Source organism: Peromyscus californicus, unplaced genomic scaffold (genome assembly GCF_007827085.1).
Source record: "Peromyscus californicus insignis strain IS unplaced genomic scaffold, ASM782708v3 Scaffold_7__1_contigs__length_154581171, whole genome shotgun sequence".
Classification (NCBI taxonomy): domain Eukaryota; kingdom Metazoa; phylum Chordata; class Mammalia; order Rodentia; family Cricetidae; genus Peromyscus; species Peromyscus californicus.
Genome location: NW_026294595.1, coordinates 10,567,772 through 10,594,612, shown reverse-complemented (window position 1 = coordinate 10,594,612; position 26,841 = coordinate 10,567,772). Strand labels below are relative to the sequence as shown.

The following is a 26,841-nucleotide window of genomic DNA, read 5'->3' as shown; positions in this document are numbered from 1 at the left end:
ATCTGTGCTTCAGTTTATGTATCCAAATGGGAGTGGAAGACGGTGCTGAGCAGATTTGGTCAGAGTGGGAACTCAGGGTGGGTAGCTAATACACTGGGTTTGGAAGGACCTTTACAGCTTAAATTGGGTTGCTCTGTCTTCATACTGTGCAAAACTTTTTTTTCTTAAGAATGTTTTCCTTGTTATTAAAGTAATACAGTTTAAGAAAAATTAGAAGATACAACCCCACCTATAGTCACATACCCAGAAATAACTTAACATTTTGATATATAGCCTTCAAAAACCATAACTATGATATTTTTCTAACCAAATAGGATATAGTTAATCAGGCATCTCAGCATTATTTTCATGGAAGAGCATGGTCCATTCTGGGAATTTAAGAAAAACTGGCAAAAGGTAAAGGTGAACCTGAAGCTGAGGAGATGGGAGAGGTTGTATTCTGGAGACTTCCTAGATCTCCCTGCAGATTTTCCAGTGTTAGCCTAACAGCGGTGGAGAACCTGCTTCAGTTCACTCCGAGCACTTGTTTTGTTTGTTTGTGGCAGGGTCTTACTCTATAGCCTGGTGGCCTGGAACTCACTTTGTAGTCCAGGCTGGCCTAAAACTCAGCAGTCATCCTGCCTTAGTCTCATGGGTCTGGGCTTATATGTGTGAGCCACCATGCTGGCTTCTGATACTTGCTTTTAGAGAGACCTTGACTTACCCGTATAGGGTGGGTAGGATGCTGTGGTGTCTAGGGTCTGTGTACTGCCTGGTATGTTTAGTCCAAAGAAGGGAAAAGGAAAGGTGTGTAAAGGAGGCCATAAGCTTGCTCTGCTTTGCTGCAGCAGCATTCCAGACTGGTACCTGGATGCTCAAGGAGGCATGTCTTGTCTTAGTAGAAAAGCTTCCTGAACCTGAGATTGGCCTGCGACCCTTTAATACAGTTTTTCATGTTGTGGTGACCCCCAACCATAAAATTATTTTGTTGCTACTTCATAACTATAATTTTGTTACTGTTATGAATCGAAATGTAAATTCTGATATGCAGGATATCTGATATGTGACCCCTGTGAAAGGGTTGTTTGACCCCGGAGTTGCGACCAGAAGGTTGAGAACCACTGCTCTAGGGAAAGCTTGGGCACCATGCATTTAATTACATTTGTGTTGTGAGAATAAGCAACAGGCAAGAAGTGCCTAATGGTGTATGTCTATGATCAGCAGTCAGGCAGGGACTCTGAATCGAGGAGGGTTGGAAACAATACGATGGACGTGATGGATGGAGCGGCACTCTCATTTGGAGTGGGGACGGCAAGTAGGAAATGACTCCAGACCATCTGAATCTGAGCAGCTTGAGGGGTGAGGATGACAGATCCAAGCCCTAGGGAAGAACAGTAATGACAGTTTCCGCTTCCTGGGCATGAGCTAGGATTCAGCATCCCATTTGCTTTTTCATTCTCTTCTTAACATCCTTTATTGGTAGAAAAGAGCAGATTTCATTTCCCTGTGTGCCTCTGTGCTCACACAAAACAGGCTCCTAGGGGTGTGGTTTGACTAGTAAGCATGCGTGCTTCACAAGATAGGTTCTTGCTTCCCTTAGAATAGACTGAACTGGTTAATGTCAGCTGGCAGGACACTTCTCTCTTCCTGATCCCTACTCTCATCTTGGGTGACTTAACAGTTTAGATGGATGGAGGTCTTGTAGATGAATGGACTGAGATTGTCTCTCCCCTCCTCCACCCCCCATTTCAGATGAAGCCAGAGTCTGGTTGTAAACCCTAAACTGATGGTTGGCATATGGGGCATAATGATCTCTGCAGGAAGAGATACATTCTGTGGGCAGTCAGGCTTCACTCTGAGGAGTGTCTTCATGGACTAATGCACCTCTTCTTGATCTTTCCTTTTGGGAACAACACAGCAAACAGAGGCTACCAAGAGAAAGCACCAAGTGTCCAGTGATGCTCCACCAACAAAACGGAGGAATGAAGCATCCTCTCTTCCAGCCAAGAAAACCAGTGATAAAGAAACTCCAAGAACATTTAAGGGAGGTGCACACAAAACGTTTTCTCCAAAGAAGTACTTGGACAGTATAGGCAATGGAAGGCAGGAGAGGCCCTGCATCAAGACTTCGTCTCTGTTTAAAAACAATCCTGAGATCCCAGAACTCCGCAGGTGTGTCTTGCGGTGCAGGTGTGCCTCGGGTGTGAGCAGTCACGGATGCCGCCTTTTCCTTTGCCACCTTGGCACTGATGCATACTTTGTCTTTCCTCTGCAGAGCTGTAGTAAAGCAGGCTCGAGAGCAAGTGTTCTCTCCAGAAGCTTTCCAGGAGCTGGACCTCCACCCACACCTAGTAAGTATCCCAGCCTGCTCTGGTGGTCTGGTTCTTGTTCAGTCTGTGTCTGCCCTTGGCTACCCAAGTGAACTCAGGTGAGTTCACTCCCTGATGGCAGCACGGGTTGCCGTCCTCACTCTCCTCTCTCTCCCCTGTGATTTTTAAGAAGTGTTGACTTTCCTCACCCAGTTTGATTTCTGTTCCAGACGTCATTTATCCGGCTTAAAGCAGCTTTCTAATTACTGGGAGAGGTGGTCAAACTGGTGGCAGGTGTCTCTGTGGCCTCGGCAAGGGAGCTAAGCTGGCTCTTACTGTCAAGGGACATGCACATTTTTGGAGAATAAAGGCAGAAAAGGCTGCTTAAAGTGTGTTTTCAGTGAGCAAATGGGCATCTTACTTTCCCCCTTTGTTTAATACCATGAGTGAGTTTCCTAGTTATGTGAAAAAGGAGAGACAAACACCTTCCCTTACAAGCCTGGATTCCCTTGTCAGCTGGGCACCATTGGCCTCTTCTTTCTGGTGGGCTGTGAAGGATTGCTTCTCAGCCTGAGCGTTGTGGCTTAGGTGTGTGGGGTTAGGTGATGGGTTGTGAGGCTTGCCTTGTGCATTGTCAGTTTGTAATAGCACCCTAATTCTACAAACTAGGAACCCAGCTCTAAGAACCCCAGATCCTCCAGATTGTATAGGGTAGAGAGCAGAACTACCCTCCAGTTGGAAATCCTGGGTTAGTGGAATTTAATTTGGTCATAAATGTCAAGTGCTGTTGTCACTCCAGCATTTTGTCTTTATGTCATTGAATATATTTGCATTAAATTGATAAATACTTACTTTCCTATTCTCTTTTAGATATCCACAATAAATACAGTCTTAAAAATGTCAACTATGACCAGGTAAGAGGCTGAGGTTGTTCTTGATTTTTCTTAGGGTTTCATGAGTGTATACAAATGAAATCTCAATTGTTCATGGAGGACAGAGCACATTTGTGGAACAGCACAAACTGCTGGAGGGCTTGACATAGCATTTGACATAGCCTATGGGGCTCCCCACCTGCTTGCAGGCAGACCAGGTTTCTTTCCATTTCTGCATTCAGCTCCCTACTGCAGGACAGCTGGTTTAGGACATCTGCCATCAGGGCGTCTCTGAAAATGATTTGATCATGTTATTTCTTAGCAATAAAAATAAGGTCAGTCAGAAAATGGGAGTAAATTTGGCTTGGGTATAGTGGGATACTGAAAAGGTATTCTAAATGCTTGCTGATTGGAGACACTTGAAAAAGAGAAATTCAGAGTTAAAGTATAAGCAGTGAGCTGTATAGTCACAGTTCACTTTGCATAAGTAAGAAGCAAGAATACAGAAGAGTAAAGAACCACCAGCTTTTTCCATTGTGTTTTGCTTTTGTTTCTGAGACAGTCTCATAGCCCAGCTCAGTTGGCTCAAACTTATTTTCCTCGTCTCAGCTTCCCAAATGTTAAGGTTAAAGGCAAATACATCATGCCTGGCTTGGTTTTCTTGTTGGCTGAACCAAATTTAAATGAGTTCTCTGTCCAGTTTGGGCTTGTTGACAGTGTTCTCCGTATGTGTGACAGTTTTTCAGAGGGAGCTGCTGCTGCTACTTGGGTGACCTGCAAGCCTCCTTTTGCTTTTCTGTTTGGAAATCTTGCCTGTGTTACATGTTGCCAATCACATGTCACACAACAGGCAAGAAGGTGTGTAGTATACTTTGAGAGTGACTCTGATTCGTTGGTATGCCCAATTTTTTTTTTTTTTTTTCAAGACAAGGTTTCTCTGTGTAGCCCTGGCTGTCCTGGAACTTGCTTTGTAGACCAGGCTGGCCTCAAACTCAGAAATTCGCTTGCCTCTGCCTCCTGAGTGATGGAATTAAAGGCGTGCACCACTGTGCCCTGTAAATTTTTTTTTTTTAAATTTTCAATATTGCAGCCAATCTCTAGCTTGCTTCCCCACTTTCAGTCAAGTTCCAGGAGTTTAAAAAGTTCATTCGGATCACCAGAATGTTCTCAGCACTTTCTCTCAATGAAGTAGGCAGAGCCAAACACAGGGTATTTGTATGTCAAGTAAACCGTGTATCTGTCTGCATGCATGACTGAGCTGTGTGATAAAGAAAAGGTCTGTTCTCTCTTTTGGGTGCCCCAGTGTTCAGAAGCAGAGTATCCCAGTGCTACTGGAAGGCAGAGATGCCCTTGTGCGGTCCCAGACGGGTTCAGGTCAGTTGCTGATTACCCTGCCCCTTATCCCATGGCACCTAGCCCGTCATCATGGGCTAGGCTCTTCAGGGATGTGTCTGTGGTGGCAGAGTCAGTTTTGTCTTGTCTGGAGAGGGTGGCCATGCTTGCTTTTGATGGGAGGCCTGAAGTTGTTATAGATGAAGGAAGGTGGTGATGCTGCTGTTGTCAGTAGTGATAAGTGGGTATTCATAGTTGAGCTCTGCTGCTTTCTATGTGCCTGCTGCCAGAGTGGCCCGTCAGTCTTCACTCTGGATGGAGTTAATGTTTATGGCTTGAAAGCAGTTCTGGCCTGAGCACAGTCGATGTCAGGGATAGACCATTTTCTCCCTAGTCTACTCTTCTGATCCACTCTTGCCTTCTTGCCAGCTGAGCCATGTTGAGAAGCGCACAGCTTCCTTTAATCTTTCTCTGTCTTCAGGGACTGGCTTGGCTTCACACTTGGCACACCAGCACTACAGAAGCTGTTCAGCCGAGGTAGAACCTCAGAGCAGCCATCTCCTAGCTTCCATAGACGACTGTCAGGCTGAGCTTGTGTCTAATTTGAGAAACATCATTACCTCCCTTGTTGATGACCTAAGGAGCTGAAGCTTCAGGGATTTTTGAAGTACTAAATTACAAAGCAAAGTTAGGAGTCATGGCAGACAGGTGAAGTGCCTCTTAGATGTAGAGCATGCAGTTTACCTTCGCCCAGATGTAGCATTATTTACAGAAAGGAGAGCCTGTTTGCATCCCCACTGATGTCACTCTCTTTTAAAAGGTAAAACTCTTGCCTATTGCATCCCTGTGGTCCAGTCCCTTCAAGCACTGACATCAAAAATACAGGTGAGCAGAAAATGTGTTTCTTTGCCGTGCTCTGTTGTGCCCATGCTGCTGAAACGTGGTGGTGATACTAGAGTTGTAGACTGTCCACACATAGCATTGTTTTCTCTCATCCTATTGAATCAAGTGTGAGCTTGCCAAGAGTGGAGTGGAATAAACACATGACAGTCACCACTGTCTATGTGTAGGGCATGTGAGTAGAAGGCTTCCAGTGTGCCAGATGTGCCAGCTGCTGTTCACATGCCACTTTCTTGACTCTCCATCCTCTGCCATGAAGTTGTGGGGGTTACTATGATCCTAGTAGTGTAGGCAAGTAAAATAGCCAAGGCCATGTAGAAGTACCAGTGGGCATAGATTCCCACCTCATTTCTGTGACTCTGTCATCTGGGCCGTGATTTGTGGTGAAGCTTTGTTGCTAGCTCCTGCCCTGTTTGGGGACCTTCCCCTTTGTCTTGCACAGTACCCGGCATTGGACCTCCTACAGAATTACTGTTAGGGAAATACTCCAACATGCTTTGATTGGCCCCTGTCCATTTATTCTCATATCTTGGGCATCTGTTGTACATGATGCAGAAATAATTTACAACCTTACAGGTTAGTGCGTTTACTTTTGAATGAGGAGAGCTGGACTTTGTATTTAACATGGTGGTTTATCAGTCCCGGCTGTGGAAATCAGTGCCCATCAGTGGGTTTAGCAGTCAGGCTGCTACATAGTCAGCATTACCTAGAATTTGTTCTTAGTTGTGAAACATGGTTAATGCCTGGTTAAAGACTAGCTAACATTGGATTGAGAAGTCCAGTTGGCTGCTGTAAGTGTGGGCACAGACTTCGTCTTCTAGCCCAACTCTCTCACAGGTGCATTGCCGTTACTCTCCCTTGAGAGACAGTGGTGAGATCAGAGAGAGGGTGTTGGGTGAGTGCACACTGACAGACCCACTGAGAGGAACGCAGTGGCGTGCTGTTGCATTGTAGAGCAGCAGATCCTCAGGTAATTTACTGAATCAGTAACTAGAAGAGAATTGAGGAGCTGGAATAGCCACGCTTGGCATGGGTCATCAGAGGCTGAAGTGAGTAGTTGACAGTAAGATGAGAAATGGTATCTCTGTGGCCTTCAGGTGTCCATACAGGGACTTCTGAACAGATGGAAAGACGGTAACTGTAACAGGAAGCCCCGGCCGCCACGCTTAGCCAGTCTTAAGAAGGACATGTTATTTGTGTGGTTTGTTTTTGTTGTTGTTTGCCTAAAATGAATTTAATCTCAAGGAAACATGAGACAAAACCAATTAAGGGGTGCTCTGCAAAAATTCCTGGCCGGCAGTCTTTAAGAATGTTGATGGCATAAAAGAAAAATACTGAACAATTGTCCCAGACAGAGCCTGACAAAGGAAGCATGGTGGTGACATACATGGGGTCTGGGTGAACACATCACCTGGAGGTCAGTTGATGAGATTTGAATGAGGGCTGTAGGTGAAGAGTGAGTCGGTGCTCACTTCCTGGTTTTGCTATTATTCTGTAGTTTGAATGATGATACATAGAAACTGAGACTGTCAGAGTTAATTGTATGACTTGTCCATTTTCCCTTTTCTTGTAAAAGCCTGAGCTTTCAAAATGAATAGGTTAAAATTTGTTTAAAAGTGGAGTTTCTTTATAGCTTTGTAGACTTGAACAAGTGTTCCTGCTGTGTTAGCTGAAGAAATGCAGGCTACGGAGCTGCATGCTCTGACTGCGGCTTCACAAATGATGAGTTGTGTTGTGGCTCAAAGGTTACTAGAATGACACTAGTAAACGGTGGGCTTTTTGTCATTTGAGAATGGGTCTCATGCAGCTAAACTTGAGCTCTTGACCTTCCTGCTCTGCCTTCCATGTACTACCATTGTGGGCATGTGCTACCATGTCTTTCTTGGCAATTTTTTAAATTAAATATTTTATCTAATATATCTTACATGCATATAATGTTTGGATCTGGTTTTTCCTCTGTGCCCCCTACTTTTACCTCCCAACCTCCCCCCTCAAATCTAATGTCCATTTAGTGCTTCCTCTGTGTGTGTGTGTGTGTGTGTGTGTGTGTGTGTGTGTGTGTGTGTGTGTGTGTGTGTATACACATATGTGCTGATTGGTTTTTGTCTACTTGACTCAAACCTAGACGTATCTGGGAAGAAGGAATCTCAGTAGAGGAATTGCCTCCATCAGATTAGCCTATGGGCAAGTTTCTGGGGCACTGTCTTGATTAGTTATTGACATGAGTGAACCCAGCCCACTCGTTGGTGCCAACCCTAGATAGGTGGTCCTGGGTGCTATAAGAAAGGAAACTGAGCAAACCATGAGCAACAACCCAGTAAGCAACATTCCTCTATGGCCTCTGTGTCAACTCCTGCCTCCAGGTTCCTCCCTTGACTTCATTTCATGATGGACTATAAATTAAGCCAACTTGTTTTTGTTGGTGTTTTTATCACAGCAGTAGGAAGGAAACTAAGACAGTGTATATGAGTATGGGTCAGCAAATTGTTAATACTGTTTTTCTCTGAGATAGGTAAGTGAGGAATTCTATTTTCTAAGGGTAAATGACTTTCCCCCACTAAGAACTTTACGGAGAGCCGATTCATATACAGTGCATAACCTTGTCCCTAGCATGTAGTCAGAGAAGAATGAATATAACTTGCTAATGTTTGTGGCCAAATCTCACCCTTAAGATTCTAGCATACCTTTCCAGTAAAGGGGTTTTTGTGTTTCTTTATAACAAGTTGTGGAGTTTGACAATATTTGAGCTGGAGTGAATCTTACAGTTGGAGCCCAGCTCTTATAGATGGTGAACTGAGAGCAAGAGATTCGATGACGTACAACATCAGGCAGGTGGGAGACTCTGCTCAACCCTGGCCTGAGAGGTGGCCCAGGGCCTGTGCCTGTCCAATTCACATTCTCTCCTGCCCCAAGTACCACTGGGCAGATCCTTTTATGCCTTTGTTCCCAGGGTTATGACAAGACAGTGAGGTGCTCATGTGACGTGTTGAGACCTAGCATCCGGAGTTGGTCACTAGGTATTAGCTGTCATCATCCACACTGTCATGTGGCCATTTCAAACACAATGATTGGATCTGCTTATATTCAGAATGATTAATAACAGGCCGTGTGGTTGTGTATTTGCTCAACATCACTAAGACCAAAGATTAAACTGTTCTGTAAAAACGGTTTTCCAAGCTGGTCATGGTGGCGCACGACTTTAATCCCAGTACTCCAGAGGCAGAGGCAGGCGGATCTCTGAGGTTTGAGGCTAACCTGCTCTGCAAAGTGAGTTCTAGCTTAGAATATTCACTTAAAATAGCTAAGACTGTTACACAGAGAAACCCTGTCTCAAAAAAAAAAAAACAAAATAAAAAAATAAAAACAAATAAATAAACCATAAACAAAAAATGGTTTTCCAAACTAAACATGGAGACACATGCCTGTACTTCCAACACTTGGAAGGATGGTGGTTAAAGACAGCTTGACCTATACAGTCAAGACCCTGTCTCAAAAAAATAAATAAATAAATAAATAAAATGAAAAACAAGTTTTTATAAGCTCCAATTTGAAGATTTACATATTTCATTGTATGTGTATGGGTGTTTTGTCTGCATGTATGAATGCCTGGTTCCTGTGGAGGTCAGAAGAGGGTGTCAGATCCCCAGAACTAGGATTACAGTGAGCCACCTTGTGTGCACAGGGTGTGTGTGTGTGTGTCTGTGTCTGTGTGTGTGTGTGTGTGTGTGTGTGTGTGTGTGTGTGTGTGTGTGTCTGTCTGTCTGTCTGCAGGAGCAGCAGGCCTCTTAACTGCTGAGCCATCTATCCCCTGTAAGACTCAATTTAATTCACTTTTTCTAGTTGTATTCAGTGTAGCCCCTTGTAATTCATCATAAAATGATGTGACCTAGAAGCCATAAGCAGCTAGTCCTGGACCCTGGACTGTTCCCAGCCAAGGGGCTGGCGTGGAGTAGGCACCTTCAGTGTCTGCTCTCTCCCAGTTATTTTGGCTTTGGCTCTGATTTTTAACATCACATCCATCCTGCTTCACGCGTCCTCACGTCCTGTGAGGAACTGATGTTTCTTTCTTCTTGTCTGTGTAGTAACACCTCTTGAAATGTCAGGATCTCCTACCGTCACATGGTGGCACGTTAATCCTGTTGTACTAGCATGTTGACTGTTCCTCGCTGGGGCTCCAGTACAGTCTCACAAAGTTGGTGTGAGTATAGACTACTCTGGTTTGAATTCTAAATCCTCCTCTCCTGAGTAAATGTTGCCAATGCAGAACATGAGAACCAAACTCTAATTGGATTTGCTGCTGAGCCCATCCTTCACTCTCGAAAGTTGCTCGTCTTGCCCTCTGAGCCCTTGATGAGAAAAGCACCATTGACATAGCACCTTCTCTACATTGCTTTGGATTTTTATTATTTAGATTCAACATGTCTAAAAAGTAAAATATTCAAAGAATTCCAAGGATCTATAGGGTGGAAACAAAGCCTCAACTTCTCCAGAGGTTCAGTATGCCTCCAGACACAATGGTGTCTCTTTCCAGGGACAGCCTGTCATATCCATCAAACAGGACTGACTGCATACTTCCTCTTTGCCTTTTTATGTGGAGTTATTTCTTTCTGTGTTGTGCTGAGGACACAGATGTTTATATGATGTCATTTGCCCTTTTGCTCCAGGGTGTGGTCAAAGCCACCCTTACTCTGTCTTCCTGGGATTGCAGTTGCGGTCCTTGTCGTGCCTTGGGTGGTTTCTCACTGTGCCACATTGACCTGCCATGGTTGTACTTGCTTGCTTGTATTGCTGCTTTGTGGCAGGGTCTCTTGTAGCTCAGATCCCTGCCTCTTCCTCTGCTTCCCATTATGTGTGTGCCATAAATACTGAGCCATGGCTGTATTGGCGAGTGGCATTTAGACATTATGTCCAGAAAAACAACACATCTGTGAAATAGTCTCTAGCTCCTTTACACACATGTGGACATGTAGGAATAATTCCTGGAAGTGGGATTTGTAGTTGTGTTTTAATAGCTAATGCCAAAGTTGATCTGTTAGGGGTTTTACCAGTGTGTGCCTGCCAGCAGTGTGGTATTTGGTTGGCCATGCCCAGCTGGCTGCTTTACAAGTCTTTCTGTATATGATTCTATTCCAGACCCCAGTTGCTATTGTGACCTCTGCGTGCCAGTACTACCTTGTGACTGCTGCAGTATTTAGTTACTTCGTGGGGGATATGTTTTCCACAAATATCTTAGTGGCTTTTGCACTTTTAAAGATGCTTACCTTGGAATTGTCTGTGTGCAGCTCTGCTGCCCACATTCCCTCTGGCATTTGTTAGAACTGCATTACAATCCTGAACTCATTTAGGGAGCAGTCACTATGATATTGAATCTTCTCTAAGGAGAAGGTATATCTTTCCTTTAAAAAAAAAATATGCCCCTCAGGTGTGTTTTAATTATTCTTCATATAGATTTGAGAATTTTCTCTTTTTTTAAAAAGTTTCTCCCTGTGTGGTCCAGGCCTGCCACAGACTCAGGTCCCTCTCCTCAGCTTCCTACATAAACATGAGCCATCATGCCTCATAGATTTCACACTTAATATTTGTAACTTTTGTTGTTATTGCTATTGTGTGAAGTTGTCCGTTCATTACATTTTCTAATATTTTTTGTTTGTTTGTTTTTGTTGTTGTTGTTTTACGTTTTGAGACAGGGTTTCTGTGTTGCCCTGGCTGTCCTGGAATTCACTCTGTAGACCAGGATGGCCTCAAACTCAGAGATCTGCCTGCCTCTGCCTCCAGGGTGCTGGAATTAAAGGCGTACACCATCACCACCTGGCTACGTTTTCTAATTTTTTTATATTGGAAGACATTGAATTTTGGTTGGTTTTCCTTTTTTTTTTTTTTTTCTCTCTTTGAGATAGAGTCGTGATACATAATCCTGGACGGCTTGGGATTCACTCTCCTGCTGCACTGCTCTGGCTTCCTGAATGCTATGAAGGAATGTAGGTGTATGCTACTACACCTGACCCCGCTTCTTATTGGTTTTGGAGACAGGGTCTTGCTATGTAGCCCTGGCTGACCTGGAACTCACTATACTGACCAGAATAGCCTCAAAATCACAGAGATTTGCCTGCCTCTGCCTCACAAGTGATGAGTTTAAAGGTGTGCTCCACCATGCCTCACTTAGCTTTTTTGGGTTTTTGTTTTTGTTGTTGTTGTTCTTGTTCGTTTTTTGTTTTTGTTTTTCAATACAGGGTTTCTCTGTGTAGTTTTGGTGCCTGCCCTGGATCTTGCTCTGTACACTAGGCCGGCCTCGAACTCACAGAGATCCACCTGGCTCTGTCTCCCCAGTACTGGGATTAAAGGTGTGCGCCACAGCTGCTGGCTAGGTTTTTGTTTTTAAGTGTATATTTTATCTGCATATGCACTTGTATATCATGTGTGTCATTGTCTGTAGAGGCTAGAAGAGGGTCTTGGATCCCTTGGAACTAGAGTTATAGACAGTTGTGAACCATCATGTGTGTGCTGGGAACTGAATCCTGGTCCTCTGGAGAGCAGCCAGTGCTCTTGACTACTGAGTTATCTCTCCAGTCCCCATTGGCTATTGATTTTTATGTTTTACATTCAGCCATTTAACTGAAATTCCTTACTGATTCTGTTACAGTTTCCCCCATCTAAGATAAACTAGCATCATCTTCTTGTGATTATAGTTTTGTTTTCCATTTTCCAGTTCTGTACACATTTCTTCCTCCTGTTCAGTAGAGTGGGGCACAGTAGTCTGTCATCATAGGTGTAGCGGGCTTTCTTTCTTTTTTTAAAAAAATTTTTCAATATTTATTTTTATTTTATGTGCATGGGTATGTTGGCTGCATGTCTATGTACTATCTCTTGTGTGTCGTATGTGTTCAGTGCCCACAAAGGTCAGAAGTAGGTGACAGATCCCCTTAGATCTGGAATTATAGACAGTTGTTAGCTGTCATGTAGGTGGTGGGTATTGAACCCGGATCCTCTGGAAGAGCAGTTAGTGCTCTTAACCACTGAGCCATCTCTCCAGCCCCCTGTAACGGACATTCTTGTCTCCTCCTTTTCTTTCGTATGTTTCTGATAATTTTAGCTAGCCACCCATAAATCTCTCCTGTCACAGTTTGACCTTCATTGGTCCTCCTCATGAAATTTCTTTCTGCCTTCCTTCCTTCCTTCCTTCCTGCCTTCCTGCCTTCCTGCCTTCCTTCCTTCCTGCCTTCCTTCCTTCCTGCCTTCCTGCCTTCCTGCCTTCCTGCCTTCCTGCCTTCCTGCCTTCCTGCCTTCCTGCCTTCCTGCCTTCCTGCCTTCCTGCCTTCCTTCGAGACAGGATCTCATATAGTTCCAAGCTGGCCTCGAACTGAAAACTTAGAACTCTCCTACCGCAGCCTGTACCTGGCACTCTACTTATTGGCATTTCTTTTTCTCTCAACAGCGCAGTGACGGCCCCTATGCTTTGGTCCTAGTGCCCACCAGAGAGGTAAGCAGCTGGCTTGTAGGGTGAAGTTTGTGTGTGCACGGTGATGGCCTGCAGACTTGAAGTGCTTTCCCCACTCCCTTCCCTGCTGAACAGGCCACTGTGCATGCTTTCCCTCACATTTCCTCCTGGGAACCATTCTGCTGATTGTTGTCAAGGAGGAAGGTTTAAGTGCTCTTTGGACATTATGAGCTAGGTATGAGAAGACATTTCTTCATTGTCTAAAAAACTAGTTACATTTAAATTAATGACCCTTCAGAAGGAATTAAAAGAACTGCATTTTTTGTTTTGTGGGGTTTTTTTTTTTTTTTTTTGAAATAGGTTTTCTCTGTGTGACTCTGGCTGTTCTGGAGCTCACCCTATAGACCAGGCTGTCCTTGAACTCACAGAGATCCACCTGCCTCTGCCTCCCGAGTGCTGCGATTAAAGGTGTGGGCCACCACTGCTTGGCAAAGAATTGCATTTTCATACTTTAAATATTTTTTAAAAAGTAATTGAAAGCATTTGGATATAAAACTGAACTCTTTTTTTTTTAAATGAAGCTACTGCGCTATTAATTCTTACTTCTTCATGAACATTAAGTAGAAATCACCTCTGTCAGAGCTGCAAGATGTGTCCACAGGGGCGATTTCAAATGTCTCCATGGAGAACTTACAGGAAAATGGAAATTTCTAGACAGCTTTTCTTTCTTTCAAGATTTTTTTTTTTTAATTTTTATATGTATTAGTGTTTTGCCTGTGAACCACATGTATGCAGAGTCCATGGAGGCCAGAAGAGAGTGTCAGATCCCTGAAACTGAGGTTAGAAGTGATTTTGAGCCACTGTGAGTGCTGGGAACTGAACCTGGGTCCTCTGCAAGAGCACCCAGTGCTCTTAACTGCTGAGCCAGCCCCTCTGGTCAGCCTTTCATACAGCCTGCTCTGTCCTTTCTCTACTCTGTCCCAGGAAGGAGCACACGCAGGGAAGCACATTGAAATGTTTTCGGCAGCAAGCCTGTCACTTTGCTGGAATGCCATGCACACTGAACATGTGGGGACAACACATAACCTTGGATAGGATTCTGTACAGGCTATTTTGATGGTGTTTAATGACTGCCACCTACATTAATTTTACTTGTCCTGTATCCATTGGGTTCCCTGGATTTGTTTTGTAAACTTAGGAATGATCACCTCTATTTTCAGATAGCCTGCTGCAGCCTTAAGACATGGATGGCCAAGTTCCCTAAGTGCCTATCAGGCCACTGTTGTTCTAGACTTGAACTTCTCTGTGTGACACTTTGGGAATTTGAGCCAGCAGAGGGAGCACAAAACACTATTTTTTGTATGTGTAAGTAATATATGTGATGTCTTCACCCTCATATCCTAAACTGACAGATTGCAAAGCCTGTTTGAGAAGAGAATATTTTCAGGGCGGATTCTCTATATAGGATTACTTGCCCTAAGCTTTGAGGTCTAGGGTTGTACCCTGATCAGTTTAGATGGTCTTTTCTTAAAAAGTATAAAAAGGAAGCAAGGGCCTTGCTCACTGTCTCCAACTTTTAACACTTACAGCTGGCTCTGCAAAGCTTTGACACCGTCCAGAAGCTGCTCAAGGTAAGCGAAGCCGTGAGGCAGTGCTGTCTTCCTTTCTGACACTGGGAGAGAAGAGCCATGTGGCCCGGTCTCTGTTGTCAGAAAGTGAGAAGGGCTCCTGTCTCATCTTCCCAGTATGCCTCTGGGCCTCCCTAAGAGCAGTTGGTAGGTTTCACTGGCAGACCTCAGTAACTTTTTTGGTTTTTTGAGACAGGGTTTCTCTATGTAGCCCTGGATGCCCTGGACCTCACTCTGTAGACCAAACTGGCCTTGAACTTAGAAATCAGTCTGCCTCTGCCTCCCGAGTACTAGTAGTTGCTAAAGGTTAAGTGTTATTGTTGGTGCACTTGACTTGAAGTGACTTAGAGGCTCAACCCTCAGGTAACCAGTGGAAAGCAGCAAGAACTTGTAAGGACGTTCAGGAGAGGTTCAATGCCCACAAAAGTTGACCAGGAGTCTGTTTTTCCTTTCTCTCCTCTAGTAGTGAGTGGGGAATGTATTGCTTAGGGGTTTTTTTTCCCCCTTGCAAAAACAGTGAGCTTACCTGAAATATATTTTCTATTTGGACACCATGAGGAAAAACGTTGCGGGGTGGAGGGCTACTTAGATTATTTTACAAGCTCACATTTCTCCTGACAGTACTTCTGGTCTAGCACTGCAGCTAATGACCCCAGGTACCTCAGTGCCACCAGACTGCTTCTTCGCAGAAACTCCTCACACACTATAAAGCCCAAGTGCTCCCTGCTGCACACTGGCTTATGCTAGGAACTTAGGATCAGCTCTGCTTCTAGGAGAGGGCCTTGCTTTATGTTGATTGTGGTCTGGTATTTTTGTGTAGCCATTCACCTGGATTGTTCCTGGAGTGCTGATGGGCGGAGAGAAGAGGAAATCAGAAAAGGCTAGGTAGGAGGAAGTGGGTTTGTTTATTCCTCTTGGAGTTTTTTCTGCTGTCTTGTTCAGTAACACTTGGTTCTTCGGCATGCAAGAAAGCCTCCTCTGCTACTGTGTCTCCTGGTCCCCACATACAGAGCCAGGCCAGGTCAGCAGTCACCTCGAGACAGTGCTGTTTATCTCAGATTCCCTTCTGATATGGTTAGTGACAGTGCTATAACCTGCTTAACCCACCCCCTGGGGCCCCACAGGGCACTTGTTTGTTGTGCACCCCTGCATGTGACTCCCTTTGGTGCATATTGAGAACTAGTTGGTTTTGCTGTTTAGGTTTGTAAAAACAAGAAGATAGGTGGGGCCTTCTGGCCTGCATCTGTAATCCCAACACTGGGAAGCTGAGGCAGGAGATCAGGAGTTTTGAGGCTAGCTTCAGCTACATACTGGGTTCAGGACTAGCCTGAGCTACATTGAGATTCTGTCTTCAAAACCAACAGCAGCAATAAGCAGAGTGATAATTTCCTTAATGCTTAGCACAACCTTAGTGCCTTGATTCTCAGTTCTGCATTGGAGCTTGCAATGGATGTCATTAGAAAATTGTTAAATGGGCCGGGCGGTGGTGGCGCACACCTTTAATCCCAACACTCGGGAGGCAGAGCCAGGCGGATCTCTGTGAGTTTGAGGCCAGCCTGGTCTACAAAGCGCAATCCAGGATAGGCACCAAACTACACAGAGAAACCCTGTCTTGAAAAAAACCAAAAAACCAAAAAACAAAACAAAACAAAAAAGAAAGAAAAGAAAATTGTTAGGTGGGTAAATAGCACTTTAGCAGTTATACCAGCTCTTTGAATTGTCTGTAACTTGAGAGTGAACATAAAGCTTGACACTTAAGAATGTTGGTCAGGTTAGACTCAGCTATAAACAACAGCAATAGGGGCCAGGTTGTGGCTTCTCCATCTTTCTGTGTCCTTGTGGAGGCTTCCATTTACAAGGGTCCCTCATAGCCTTGGATCATCGCCAGAGCTTCAGCCATTGTACTTTAGTTTCTTGCTGGAAGTGACAAAAATTGTCATAGATCCTCTGCCCAAAGGTACATATGTCATTGCACACTCTTTATCCTTTATTCCATAGCCAAAGCGTAGGCGTGTTGCCACACTTGACTGAAAACAAGAAAACCTAGCCAAGCAAGATTGTGTTCTGTCTTCTGCTATAGAATAATGGGATTATGGCTGTTTGGGGAACAGGAAAGTTAATGATTTTTTGTAAAGAACGGGAAGGATATGCTAAGGAAAGTTAGGAGGGGAGAGGGAATGGAGAGTGGGAGGTGGGTATGACTAAGATACATTGTATATATTCTTACATTAGCCAAGAATAAGTTTAAAAAGAAGTAAGCTTTAGTCTACATCATCTATGAGGCAAAGCTCATACTGATTTTATGACAGCTACCCAGAGGGCCCAATATGAGAAAAACATCCTAACAAAATGTGTGTCTTAACAGTCAGAATGTGTGTCCTAACAAACAGTCAGAATGTGTGTCCTAACAGATATATATAGATAGATATATATCTATCTATCTATATATATCTATATATATATCTATATATATATATATATCTGTTCACCTGGTTCTCTGGTACAGAGGCCTTAAAGAACTGGCTAGGGAACTGGAAAGATGGCTCAGAAGTCGAGTGCTTACTGCGGATTTGGATTCCAACACCCACAGGAGGTGGCTCAGAGACACCTGTGACTTCAGATCAAAGGGATCTCTGCCCCCTCTGGGCTCCATGGGCACCCAAGTATACATACACACAAAATAAGGGGCTGGAGAACAGCCAGGAGCACTTAATCTTCCAGAGGACCAGAGTTAGTCCTCAATGCCATGTTGGGTGGCTTATAGGCTGCCTGTTATTCCAGCTCACGGGCCTCTTCTGGCCCCTGTGGGCACTTGCACTTATGTGGCATATTCACATATACTACATAAAAAACTATAATGTATATAAATCTTTAAAAAGTAGATCTTGCTGGGCAGTGGTGGTGCACTCCTTTCATCCCAGCTCATGAGAGGCAGAGGCAGGTGGATCTCTGGATTTGAGGCCAGCCTGGTCTACAGAGTGAGTTCCGGGACAGCCAGGACTACACAGAGAAACCCTGGCTCAAAAAACCAAAATTAAAAAAAAAAAAAAAAAAAAATTGGTTAGATGCCCATCTATACAGGATGTTCTAGAAAGATCGGTGAATCAGTTAAAAATGCATTGGGTCATATGCTTAAAAATTCCTTTCAAAGTAAAGTTTGTATGATTTGGTGTAACTTTAAATCTTAGCAGTTCTATACACAGAAGAATGAAATCTCACCTGTTTGTTTTCACTGGAGGCTTAGGCATTTGTGCTGGACACAGAATGACTGTCTCCTTTGCCTATTGCTTGTATTTTTGTTGCTACAGTGTTTGACATACTTTCTTTTATGATACGTGATTTAAACAGACTCCGCAAAGGCATAAATATCCTTATCTCAACTCCTGGGCGCCTGGTGGATCATATAAAATCCACGAAGAACATTCACTTTAGTCGAATACGGTGGCTGGTTATGGATGAAGCAGACAGGTGAGCCTAGTCTAGGAAGCAGGGAAGGTGGGAGAAAGGGGCTGTTTGTCCTACCATTTCAGGGACAATTCTGTAGCCCAATCGTATCAGGTTTCCTCTTTGCCTGGGTTAAAGTCCTTCTCTTCCATCTTCAGGATATTGGATTTGGGTTTTGAGAAGGACATCGCAGTGATTCTGAATGCTGTAAATGCTGAGTGTCAGAAACGGCAGAATGTCTTGCTGTCAGCAACACTCACAGAAGGTGAGTAGAGAGGAGCTGTGGGCTGATGCCAGTAGGTGCCCTAAGCTCTTAGGGTAAGGGGCAGCCTTTTCTATCCTGCATGCCCAGCACCTGGGACCCGGGAGGAGAGAAGTGGCTTCTGGTACACACACCAGGGTGCATGGGAGGCAGGCTGGCCACCATTTGGTTTTGCTTGATGGTGGGACACAAGCAGGTCCCATTGTGCAGGTGATGCTCTCCTCAGCACTAGTTTTAGTGTGATCATCCTCCTTTTTCACTAAGAGTCCACATCCCCTAGCTCCTTTCTGACTCCTCTACACTTGCAAGAATTTCTTGTTGTTTTGTAGAAGGGAAACTAAGGCTTAGAAAACAGAACCACTTAACCTGTTTCACCCTGCATAAAGAGTCACTGTAGATTCGACCAGTGCTTTCATGGCCATGTGTGGTTTAGTTGATCTAGGCCACAGTATGATACACATGAGTTAGGTGCCATTTGCGTGACTTTGAAAGTGTTATTAAGAAACATTAGTCTTTAGAGATAATCTTCAGAAAAGGGATTCTGTGATCAAATAAATTTGGGAATTGTTTCATTCCCTCACTTTTTTGGGTAAAGGCCCTAAGAAGGCCTGCGGCCAAGAAGTCTATGGAAGTATTTTAATCTATGGTTTTGTGGTGACCAGAGAACCTTTAGTAAAGTGAGGTACAGATATCTGATGAGGGCATAGAAAATGCTAGCCTAGATGGGCATTGGGCTATGGATTACCCCCACCAACATGGCAGTAGGGTAGGTCAATGCTGGACTTTACTGAAAAACCTGGGTGAGTACTCTGGGATGCATATGTGACCACCTGTTTTGTTCTTTCTGTATCCAAGGTGTAACACGGCTAGCTGATATCAGTTTGCACAATCCAGTCAGTATCTCTGTCCTGGACAAAATCTGGGACCAGCCCAACCCTAAGGAAGTTGCTAATACCCAGCTGGACAGCTTTGCCATACCAGAGAGTCTTGACCAGCATGTGGTGCTGGTTCCCAGCAAGCTGCGCCTTGTCTTCCTTGCAGCCTTCATCCTGCAGAAGTGCAAGGTAGGACTGTGGCTTAGATCTGGCCAGATCTAGGGAAGTAGCACATACTTCATTTGGGCTGGGTAAACATAGCAGTGAGGTAAAGCCCCAAAACAAGAAAGGAAGGGGCTGTTAACTTTGTTCTGAGAGAGAGAGAGAGAGAGAGAGAGAGAGAGGGAGGGAGGGAGGGAGGGAGGGAGGGAGGGAGAGAGAGAGAGAGAGAGAGAGAGAGAGATAGATTATGAATTCCAAAACAGTGGTGAAGAACCCCAAGTTAAGGGCAGTGGGGATCATAGCATTAAATTTGATATACCTTGTTGGAGCTAACATTAGGGGAATGCCATAGATGACAGAGGCATGCAGGAGTGAGGTGTTTCTTGCAGACTCTTAGACCTGGTGTATTTGCTTACCAGATTCATGGGGTGACTCTGGGATATGAGATAGTAGCTGTAGGAGTCACTGCACACTGGGACTGTGGCTGGGGGTTACTGCTGGTTGACAGGCCCGAAGTGTAAGGGACAGCTTACCCTAAAGTACATTTGTTTTTCTCTTTGAGGTTGGAGCTCTTGTCATTTTCCTTTCTGTTGTCTTTGTGGAGTGGAATATCAATGTTGGTATTTTTTAATAATTAAAGCCTGTGTCACTGTGTTTCCTAATCGGGGCCAGCATGTACATGGACCTTAGAGACGTGCTCATTTTAAGGGCGTCTATGCTTATGGCCATGTGCTTACTTTCCCCATGTGTTTGTGTAGTTTGAGAAGGACCAGAAGATGATTGTCTTTTTCTCAAGTTGTGAGCTGGTGGAGTTCCACTACAGCCTCTTCCTTCACACCCTGTCTTGCCGCTCAGGGGCCCCCACTTCAGAGCAGGTACCATCTGCTTCCTGGCCACTGAAATTCCTTCGGCTGCACGGCAACATGGAACAGGAGGTGAGCCCGCTCTTCCCCACCCCACATGCCATGAGCCTGGTAGATAGAGAGTCCTGATGCACTTGTGTCCTTTTCAGGCTCTCCCGGGCTAGGAAAAACCAGCCAAGAATGAAGGAGCTGCTGGTAGATGCTGGTGAGGGAGCCTATTGTTCTTGGGCTTCTGGTCTAGAGTTGCCTCTTCCACCTGAGAGAGCTCACAGGCCTGCTTGGCCTGCATCTACCTCAGCCAGCTGTTACGGCAACTGAGTAGCACTAAGTAGCTGGCACCAGGGAAGGCTTTTGCCTTTTTAGTACCCAGTGTGTAATTAGGGCTTGATGTCTTCAAATTAAGAGCATTAATGGAGCTAAATTGTGGATCCCATATGGTACTGCTGAGCGCGGCGGCTGTCATTGTCAACAAGACACAGCGCTGCACTCTGTGAGCACTTTGGGCTGGGAGAGGGTACTGCACACCAAAAGGCTTTGGTCTCTCTTCTTCCCTGCAGAGTGAGCGTCCTGAAGAATGGTACCCTTCCCTACCTTTAGATGTTCTGTGGAAGCCTCCCTCCTAGGCTCTTAACAAGGCCATCCTTAGGCTTTGTTATGGGTGGGGTACCTCCCTCCTAGATGGTGCAGAGGTTTGAAATAAGAGCCATCTTGTGATGAGGTTTCAGGCATCTTAGAAGATTGAAAGCTCAAAGTCAGGCTAGCATAGACCATTACACGTTGAAAGCTAAAAGAGACAGCTGAGGTCTGAGGTGATTGGAAACAGGTCTGTCCCCTCATGGCTTTAACAGTTAAGGTCATGGGGCCCAGGAAAGTGACCTTGCTGAAGGTCACTCATGGACACAGCTTCTTTGCCACTAGATACATAGAAGTCACAGAATAGTCTAGCTTTGTTAGTTTCCTATTATGCTTTCAGCTCCCCGATTGGTTGAGTCAGTTGGTTTTGTTCTTGAGTACCATGCGTGTGGTTTTGGGTTTTGTTTTAAACTTGATTTTTAATCCTCTAGGCACTTGCCATTTCCAGAGCCATTCTGCAGGAGGTGGCTGAGGATGCTGAGTAGCTTATGGACCTGAAAGACGCACAGGGTTTCATTAGATCAGGAAAGATCCCTAGTTAAATGATCTCAGACTGTCCACCTCATGGTAGTCCTGCATGGTGTGCCTTCTGGGACAGACTGCTTGTATTCTGGCTCTGACTTTGTTACTGACTGTCTGACTTGAGATCAGAATTTAAACCCTCTGTACCTGTCTCCAATTCTCCAGAGTCAGGTGATGGTGGTGGTTCTTTCATAGGGTTGGTCTACCATCTAGTTCATGCAGGTGAGCTTGGCACGTAGTGAGTACTCAGCAATCATTATCTGCTGATGGTCTTAATTTTCTTAGGGATAGTTCAACGTCCTCACAACTTAATAATTATTAGTATTCCATCTTCACAGACTCCCCGTGAGCTAAAAACGCAGGAGGTAGTATCCCTGCCTCTTGTCCTGTATCTATCAGAGTTAAGTGTCTTTTTTCTAGACTAATTCCAAACAGTCCCAGTTACATCTTCCTGGTGTGTTATCTTGGACTGTCCCAAGACCTGAGAATGGCCTCCCTGGATGACTAGAGACATTGCTGTTTGGAGATGTATTGTAGTTGTAGTGAAAACCCAAGAGTTTGTAGGCTTTTTTTCTTACCCCATATGTGAATGCATCATGTCTAGTGTCTGAAAACATTTCACACTTTTACTTTTCTAGTTTTGTTTCAATGATATAGTAATAAATGTTATAGAGACCATGCAGCATATGTCCATCCCATCCAGCTTGGACCTTGCCACACCCTAACTGTGTCCTCCTCTAACTATAAGCCTGTCCTACAGGCGAGTTCCTTAACCTCCTACTTACATTGAGACTTGAAAAGCCCCTGCTGCTGTATCCCTTGATGGTGCCCTGGGCTTGCAGCCATGGGACAGAGTGCACGCCCTCAGATGACCAGAACCGTTCACCATAGTGTAATAGGGCTGTGCCAGTGCCCACGGGGAGACATCCTTTCAGCATTGTTAGTAGATCTTGTATTTTATCTGTTGGTGGCAGGTATAACTAGATCTCAGGTGTGTGCTGCACTGTGACTTGGAGACATACTTGGTTCATGCTGAAGCCTCAGGATTCACTCACCTTTGACCCCACGAGTCTCTTTTTTAAAAATTAACTAAGGGAGCCATTGATGAGTACAGAAACTTATTTAAAAGAGGGTCACCTGATAGCAAAACACTGGCCATGAAATAATGTTGCAACTGATTGGCTGAATCCTATTTTACTTCATGAGATATGGTCTTTGGGTTTTTATTGGCTGAGATGCTTACATTTGATTGGTTCATGAGTAAAGCCTATTACAGTATAGTGAGGCATCGTGTTTGTAAACTGCATGTTCAGCTTTGTTGGGCATAGAAGGGGAAATATTGAGGTGTTACTGGTACTTATGGCATGCTTCATTGTGGGCTGATTTTATTTTCTTCCTTTACTATAAATACAAATTTTCTATAATTAAAATGTGTAATTTTAGCTTATTGTTATTATTATGGGTATTTTTGTTCTTTTGAGACAGGGTCTAACTCTGTAACCCAGGCTTGCCTAGTATTCAATTTGTATCCCAAACTGGCCTTTGAACTCAGAGAAGTCCTCCTGCCTTAACCTCCCTAGTACTGGGATTACAAGTGTGAGTCAACCCTGGTTTAGTAATTTTATAAATTGTATGTGAGTCGTGTTCATGTAAGTGCAGGTGTAGCTAGACTTGTGCTTGTGCAGGCCAGAGGTCACCCTGGGTCTGGTTCCCCAGGAGTCTTTCATCTTGATTAGAGTCTTTCATTGGAACCCAGGGCTCAACAGTTAAGCTATACTGTCTGGCCAGCAAATCCCAGGCATGTGCCTGTCTACCTCAGCAGTGTTGGGGTTGCAAGTGCTTTGGACTTGGATATCAGAGACCAAGCCCAGGTCCTCCTACGTGTAAAGGAGTACTACTGAGCTATCTCTCGAGCCAGTTTTTATGAATTTTTAATTTTAGAAGATTGGTCTGTAGAAAAAGTTGATATTACTTTATTCCTCTAGAGCACAGCTTCCTGCACTTGCGTGTAAGGAGGCTGTGAAAACACAGCAACACTAAAAGGTTCGAGAACATGAAGTCCCTCATGTGACTTCACTGCAGTGTTGGTTTTGAACATGTAGTGTGTGCACTGCACTGCACATGCTACACAACGCGAATGAAAACTGCCCGAAACCTCCGCTCGGACTGCTCTGTGGAACTGCAGTGGTGCTGTGCACACAAACTCTTATTCTCTTATAGAAACAATGGTTTAGTTATGGAAACCAAATTTAATTACCATATTTCCCTATCTTTATTTTTATCATGTAAGTATCAATCTTTAAAATACAGTCTTTAAATGGTATTTTGTTAAAATGTTTGATTTTACAAATTGATGTTTAAATTGTTGGTTTGGGTTTCATAGAAAATCATTAAGTGAATTTTGGCTTGAGATAGGACATAATTTTAAGTGTGTAGGTGTGTGGCATTGTGTGAGGGTGAGGGGCTGTTCCTCAGAAACTCAGTACCCTTTTATTTGCTTTTTTTTTTTTTTTTTTTTTTTTTTTGGTTTTTCGAGACAGGGTTTCTCTGTGTAGCTTTGCGCCTTTTCCTGGAACTCACTTGGTAGCCCAGGCTGGCCTCGAACTCACAGAGATCCGCCTGGCTCTGCCTCCCGAGTGCTGGGATTAAAGGCGTGCGCCACCACCGCCCGGCTCAGTACCCTTTTAAAGGCAGGTCTCTGTAAGAGAGTCCCAAGTATCTGCCTGTCTCTACTTCCTCAGCATTGGAATTACAAGTATGTGCTGCCATGCCCAGCTTTTGTTGAGGGTCGTGGTGTAGTTTCTTGGGGGCTGAAGTCAGGTCCTCAGATTTGTGGACGAGAAAACACTTCTGAACTAAGGCTGAGCATGTGTTTGCCATGTTGTAGTACTACGGGTTTCTGCAGCTGCTGTTCTTCACTCTGAAAACAACTGCTGATGCCTTTTGTTCTGTGATCAGATACTCAGCCATGATGGGATTCTTAGCATAGAAGCAAGCACATCCAACTCAGTAGTTAATGCACAAATTTGTTTGTCTCGAATACATGGTGAAGTTGCATGCCTAGCAAAGAATTGGGCTTTGTGTTTTGTTTTTTTTGTTTTTTTTGGTTTGGTTTGGTTTGATTTTTTGTTTGTTTGTTTGTTTTATTTCTTTGCTTCTTTTGAGACAAAGTCACACTTTTTAGGTTTACTTTCAGTTCCAAAGCTGATTGGAACTCTGATATGTTGACCAGGCTAGCCTCAGGCTTGTGGTGTTTCGCCTGCCTCTGTCTGGGATTATATGTATTCTCTACTATGCCTGGCCCAAGAGATTATTTTTTAAATTAATTTTTTCAGCTAAGTGCAGTGGCATGTACCTTTAGTGCCCGCACTCCTGAGGCAGAGGCAGGCATGGGCTACAGAGTGAGTTCCCGGACAGCCAGGGCTACACAGTGAGACCCTGCCTCTAAAGAAATCAGTAAATATTTGTGTGGTACACTAGGAATGTTTGATTTGTGTGCCTAATTTATTCACCTGGGGTTGCATAATTTCTAGATAAAAACTGGACTTGATTGGGGAAAGTTTCAAGCTCTGCACTAATTTTTCTCTAAGAATATTTTAAGTGGGGGCCTTCTTTGCTGGTGCTGGTATTTTTGAATGAATGGCATTTAAGGCAGTGCCCCATTGATACTGGCTCATTGAAATGGGTGCTCACAAGGCTTTGCTGCTTTACTTGGTCTCAGAGGTTCAGTCATACAAATACATCTCATGAGATATAAAGAAGCTTCCTCTTTGCTGCTGAACTTCTGTGTGCCCGGGGAGGGGGGCGGGGATTAGAACAAAGGAAATTGGAAAAGTTGTATGAATTTAAAGCCTCCTCTTAGCATTTCTCTCAAGAGTTTATCCAGCTTTTCCTGTTCCTTCAGGAAAGAACCTCCGTGTTTCACGAGTTCTCACATTCCGGAACAGGAGTCCTGCTCTGCACGGTAAGTATCACTCCTCTCTGTGTCAGGGTCACTTCCTGTGACAACAGTGGCTGTGAGTGTTTTCTTGTTGTTTTGTTGCTGTTATTTCAGACAGGGTCTTACTATGTAGTCCTGGCTGGTACCACAGAGATCCTCCTGCCTCTGCCTTTACCCTGAGTCCTGGGATTAAAGGTGTACACTACCATGCCCACAGGTGTACACTACCATGCCCACAGGTGTGCACTACCATGCCCACAGGTGTGCACTACCATGCCCACGGGTGGCTGTGACTTTTGATCCCTTGACCGTTTGTCTTGTGTTCAATCCCCTGGACAGCTGGCACACCTGGGCTTAATGGTGGAGCTGGTCTCTTTGCACCTCTGGATTGCCACCTGGTTGTGCCACATGGTACTGGCTGCCACTGTTGAAAAGACTTGGCGATTTGCTCACTAATAGTGGCAGCTGTTAGTCTGAAAAGGTGTGAATTTATCAACCAAAAACTTGTAAATTACAGCTATTGGGAGTAGTTGGAGTTGAGAAAATCTTTGCACAACGAGATGCCTATGCTTGCTCACCTTAAAGGAAAGTCAAGGCGCCTGGCAGGGTCTGTCTGCTCTTGTCTGAGACTATCATTGTCCTAGGAGCTTCAGGCCAGTTCATTTGCCTCAGTCTGCAGTCCTGTCTTGTGGCCTCCAGCACATACCTCACCCTTTTTACTGCGCATCTACTACTGTTTTGAGATTGAAAACTCATGCCTTCCATGTTCCCCACCTCTCTAGGGATCCACTTTTCCTTAGCTGTTACTCCCTCCCAGGATTAAAATACCTTCTCTTCCTGTGCCATTTGCGTGACATAACTTACAAATGGCTGTTGGAGAAACTCTGTGTATACAGTTGGGAAACTGCACTGTGAACTTAGTAAATCTTGCAAGCCAGTGCTAGGTAGAAACAGTGACATTTAGCTATCTGAATGCCTCATTTACTGCAGTTACTTTTTAAGGAACTCCTACTCCATGTTCAATTCAAAAGTAATAGAGTGTTTTCTTTCAGAATTCAGTTTGTGGGTCAGGTCAGCTATGGTGTGCATGTGTTTTCCCATCTCCTATAAGACCTACTCAGAAGCCCCCTCCCCCCAGTGCATCCTCTTCCTTTGTTCATGGCAAAGTGGCACTGCATACATTGTTCAGACCTACACATTTTGTTTAATTTCTCTCAAGCCACTTGCCTCCCAAGGAGACCTGTGTCAGAGCAAATAACCTTTCTCTTTATGGTCAGATGCTCACACTTGTTCTAAAAGCATCTTCAAATAAATATCTGAAGCAAAGAGTGATCCAAATATAGTACTTGGTAAGGAAATGCCAATAGCCCCTACTGCCAGCAGGAATGTTCTGGAGCTCTCAACACACTTCCTTATTCACTGTCCAGACCCATCTTTCAGTACTCTGACTGTGTCATTCTGACCTCTGGCCTGGGGCCTTTGTGCTCTTCTTTCTACCTGGAACAGACTAGCTGGCTCCCACTTACAGCTCCAGTTCCTTCGCATTAGGCCCTCTGATGTTCACACCTATTACAGGTGTCGTTGTGCAGGATCCTAAGCTCCGTGAAGACAGGGCTGTTTGTTCTCAGGTCTAACCCAGTGACAGCACAGCAGGAGCATAGTGGGCTCGTGGTATTTATACAGGC

General features: G+C 44.5%; 1 protein-coding gene across 1 annotated transcript in view; it reads left to right on the top strand.

Moving 5' to 3' along the window:
- The window catches only part of Ddx31 (DEAD-box helicase 31), a 70,942-nt gene that overhangs the window by 2,311 nt on the left and 41,790 nt on the right, over positions 1–26,841 (top strand). The window contains exons 2-14 of the mRNA XM_052726587.1: positions 1,898–2,151; positions 2,255–2,330; positions 3,159–3,202; positions 4,464–4,534; positions 5,313–5,377; positions 12,825–12,869; positions 14,417–14,458; positions 15,276–15,340; positions 17,804–17,923; positions 18,058–18,164; positions 19,017–19,225; positions 19,957–20,133; positions 25,121–25,180. Coding sequence (XP_052582547.1) covers positions 1,898–2,151; positions 2,255–2,330; positions 3,159–3,202; positions 4,464–4,534; positions 5,313–5,377; positions 12,825–12,869; positions 14,417–14,458; positions 15,276–15,340; positions 17,804–17,923; positions 18,058–18,164; positions 19,017–19,225; positions 19,957–20,133; positions 25,121–25,180 — 1,335 coding nt within the window. The remainder of the gene's footprint in view (positions 1–1,897; positions 2,152–2,254; positions 2,331–3,158; positions 3,203–4,463; positions 4,535–5,312; positions 5,378–12,824; positions 12,870–14,416; positions 14,459–15,275; positions 15,341–17,803; positions 17,924–18,057; positions 18,165–19,016; positions 19,226–19,956; positions 20,134–25,120; positions 25,181–26,841) is intronic.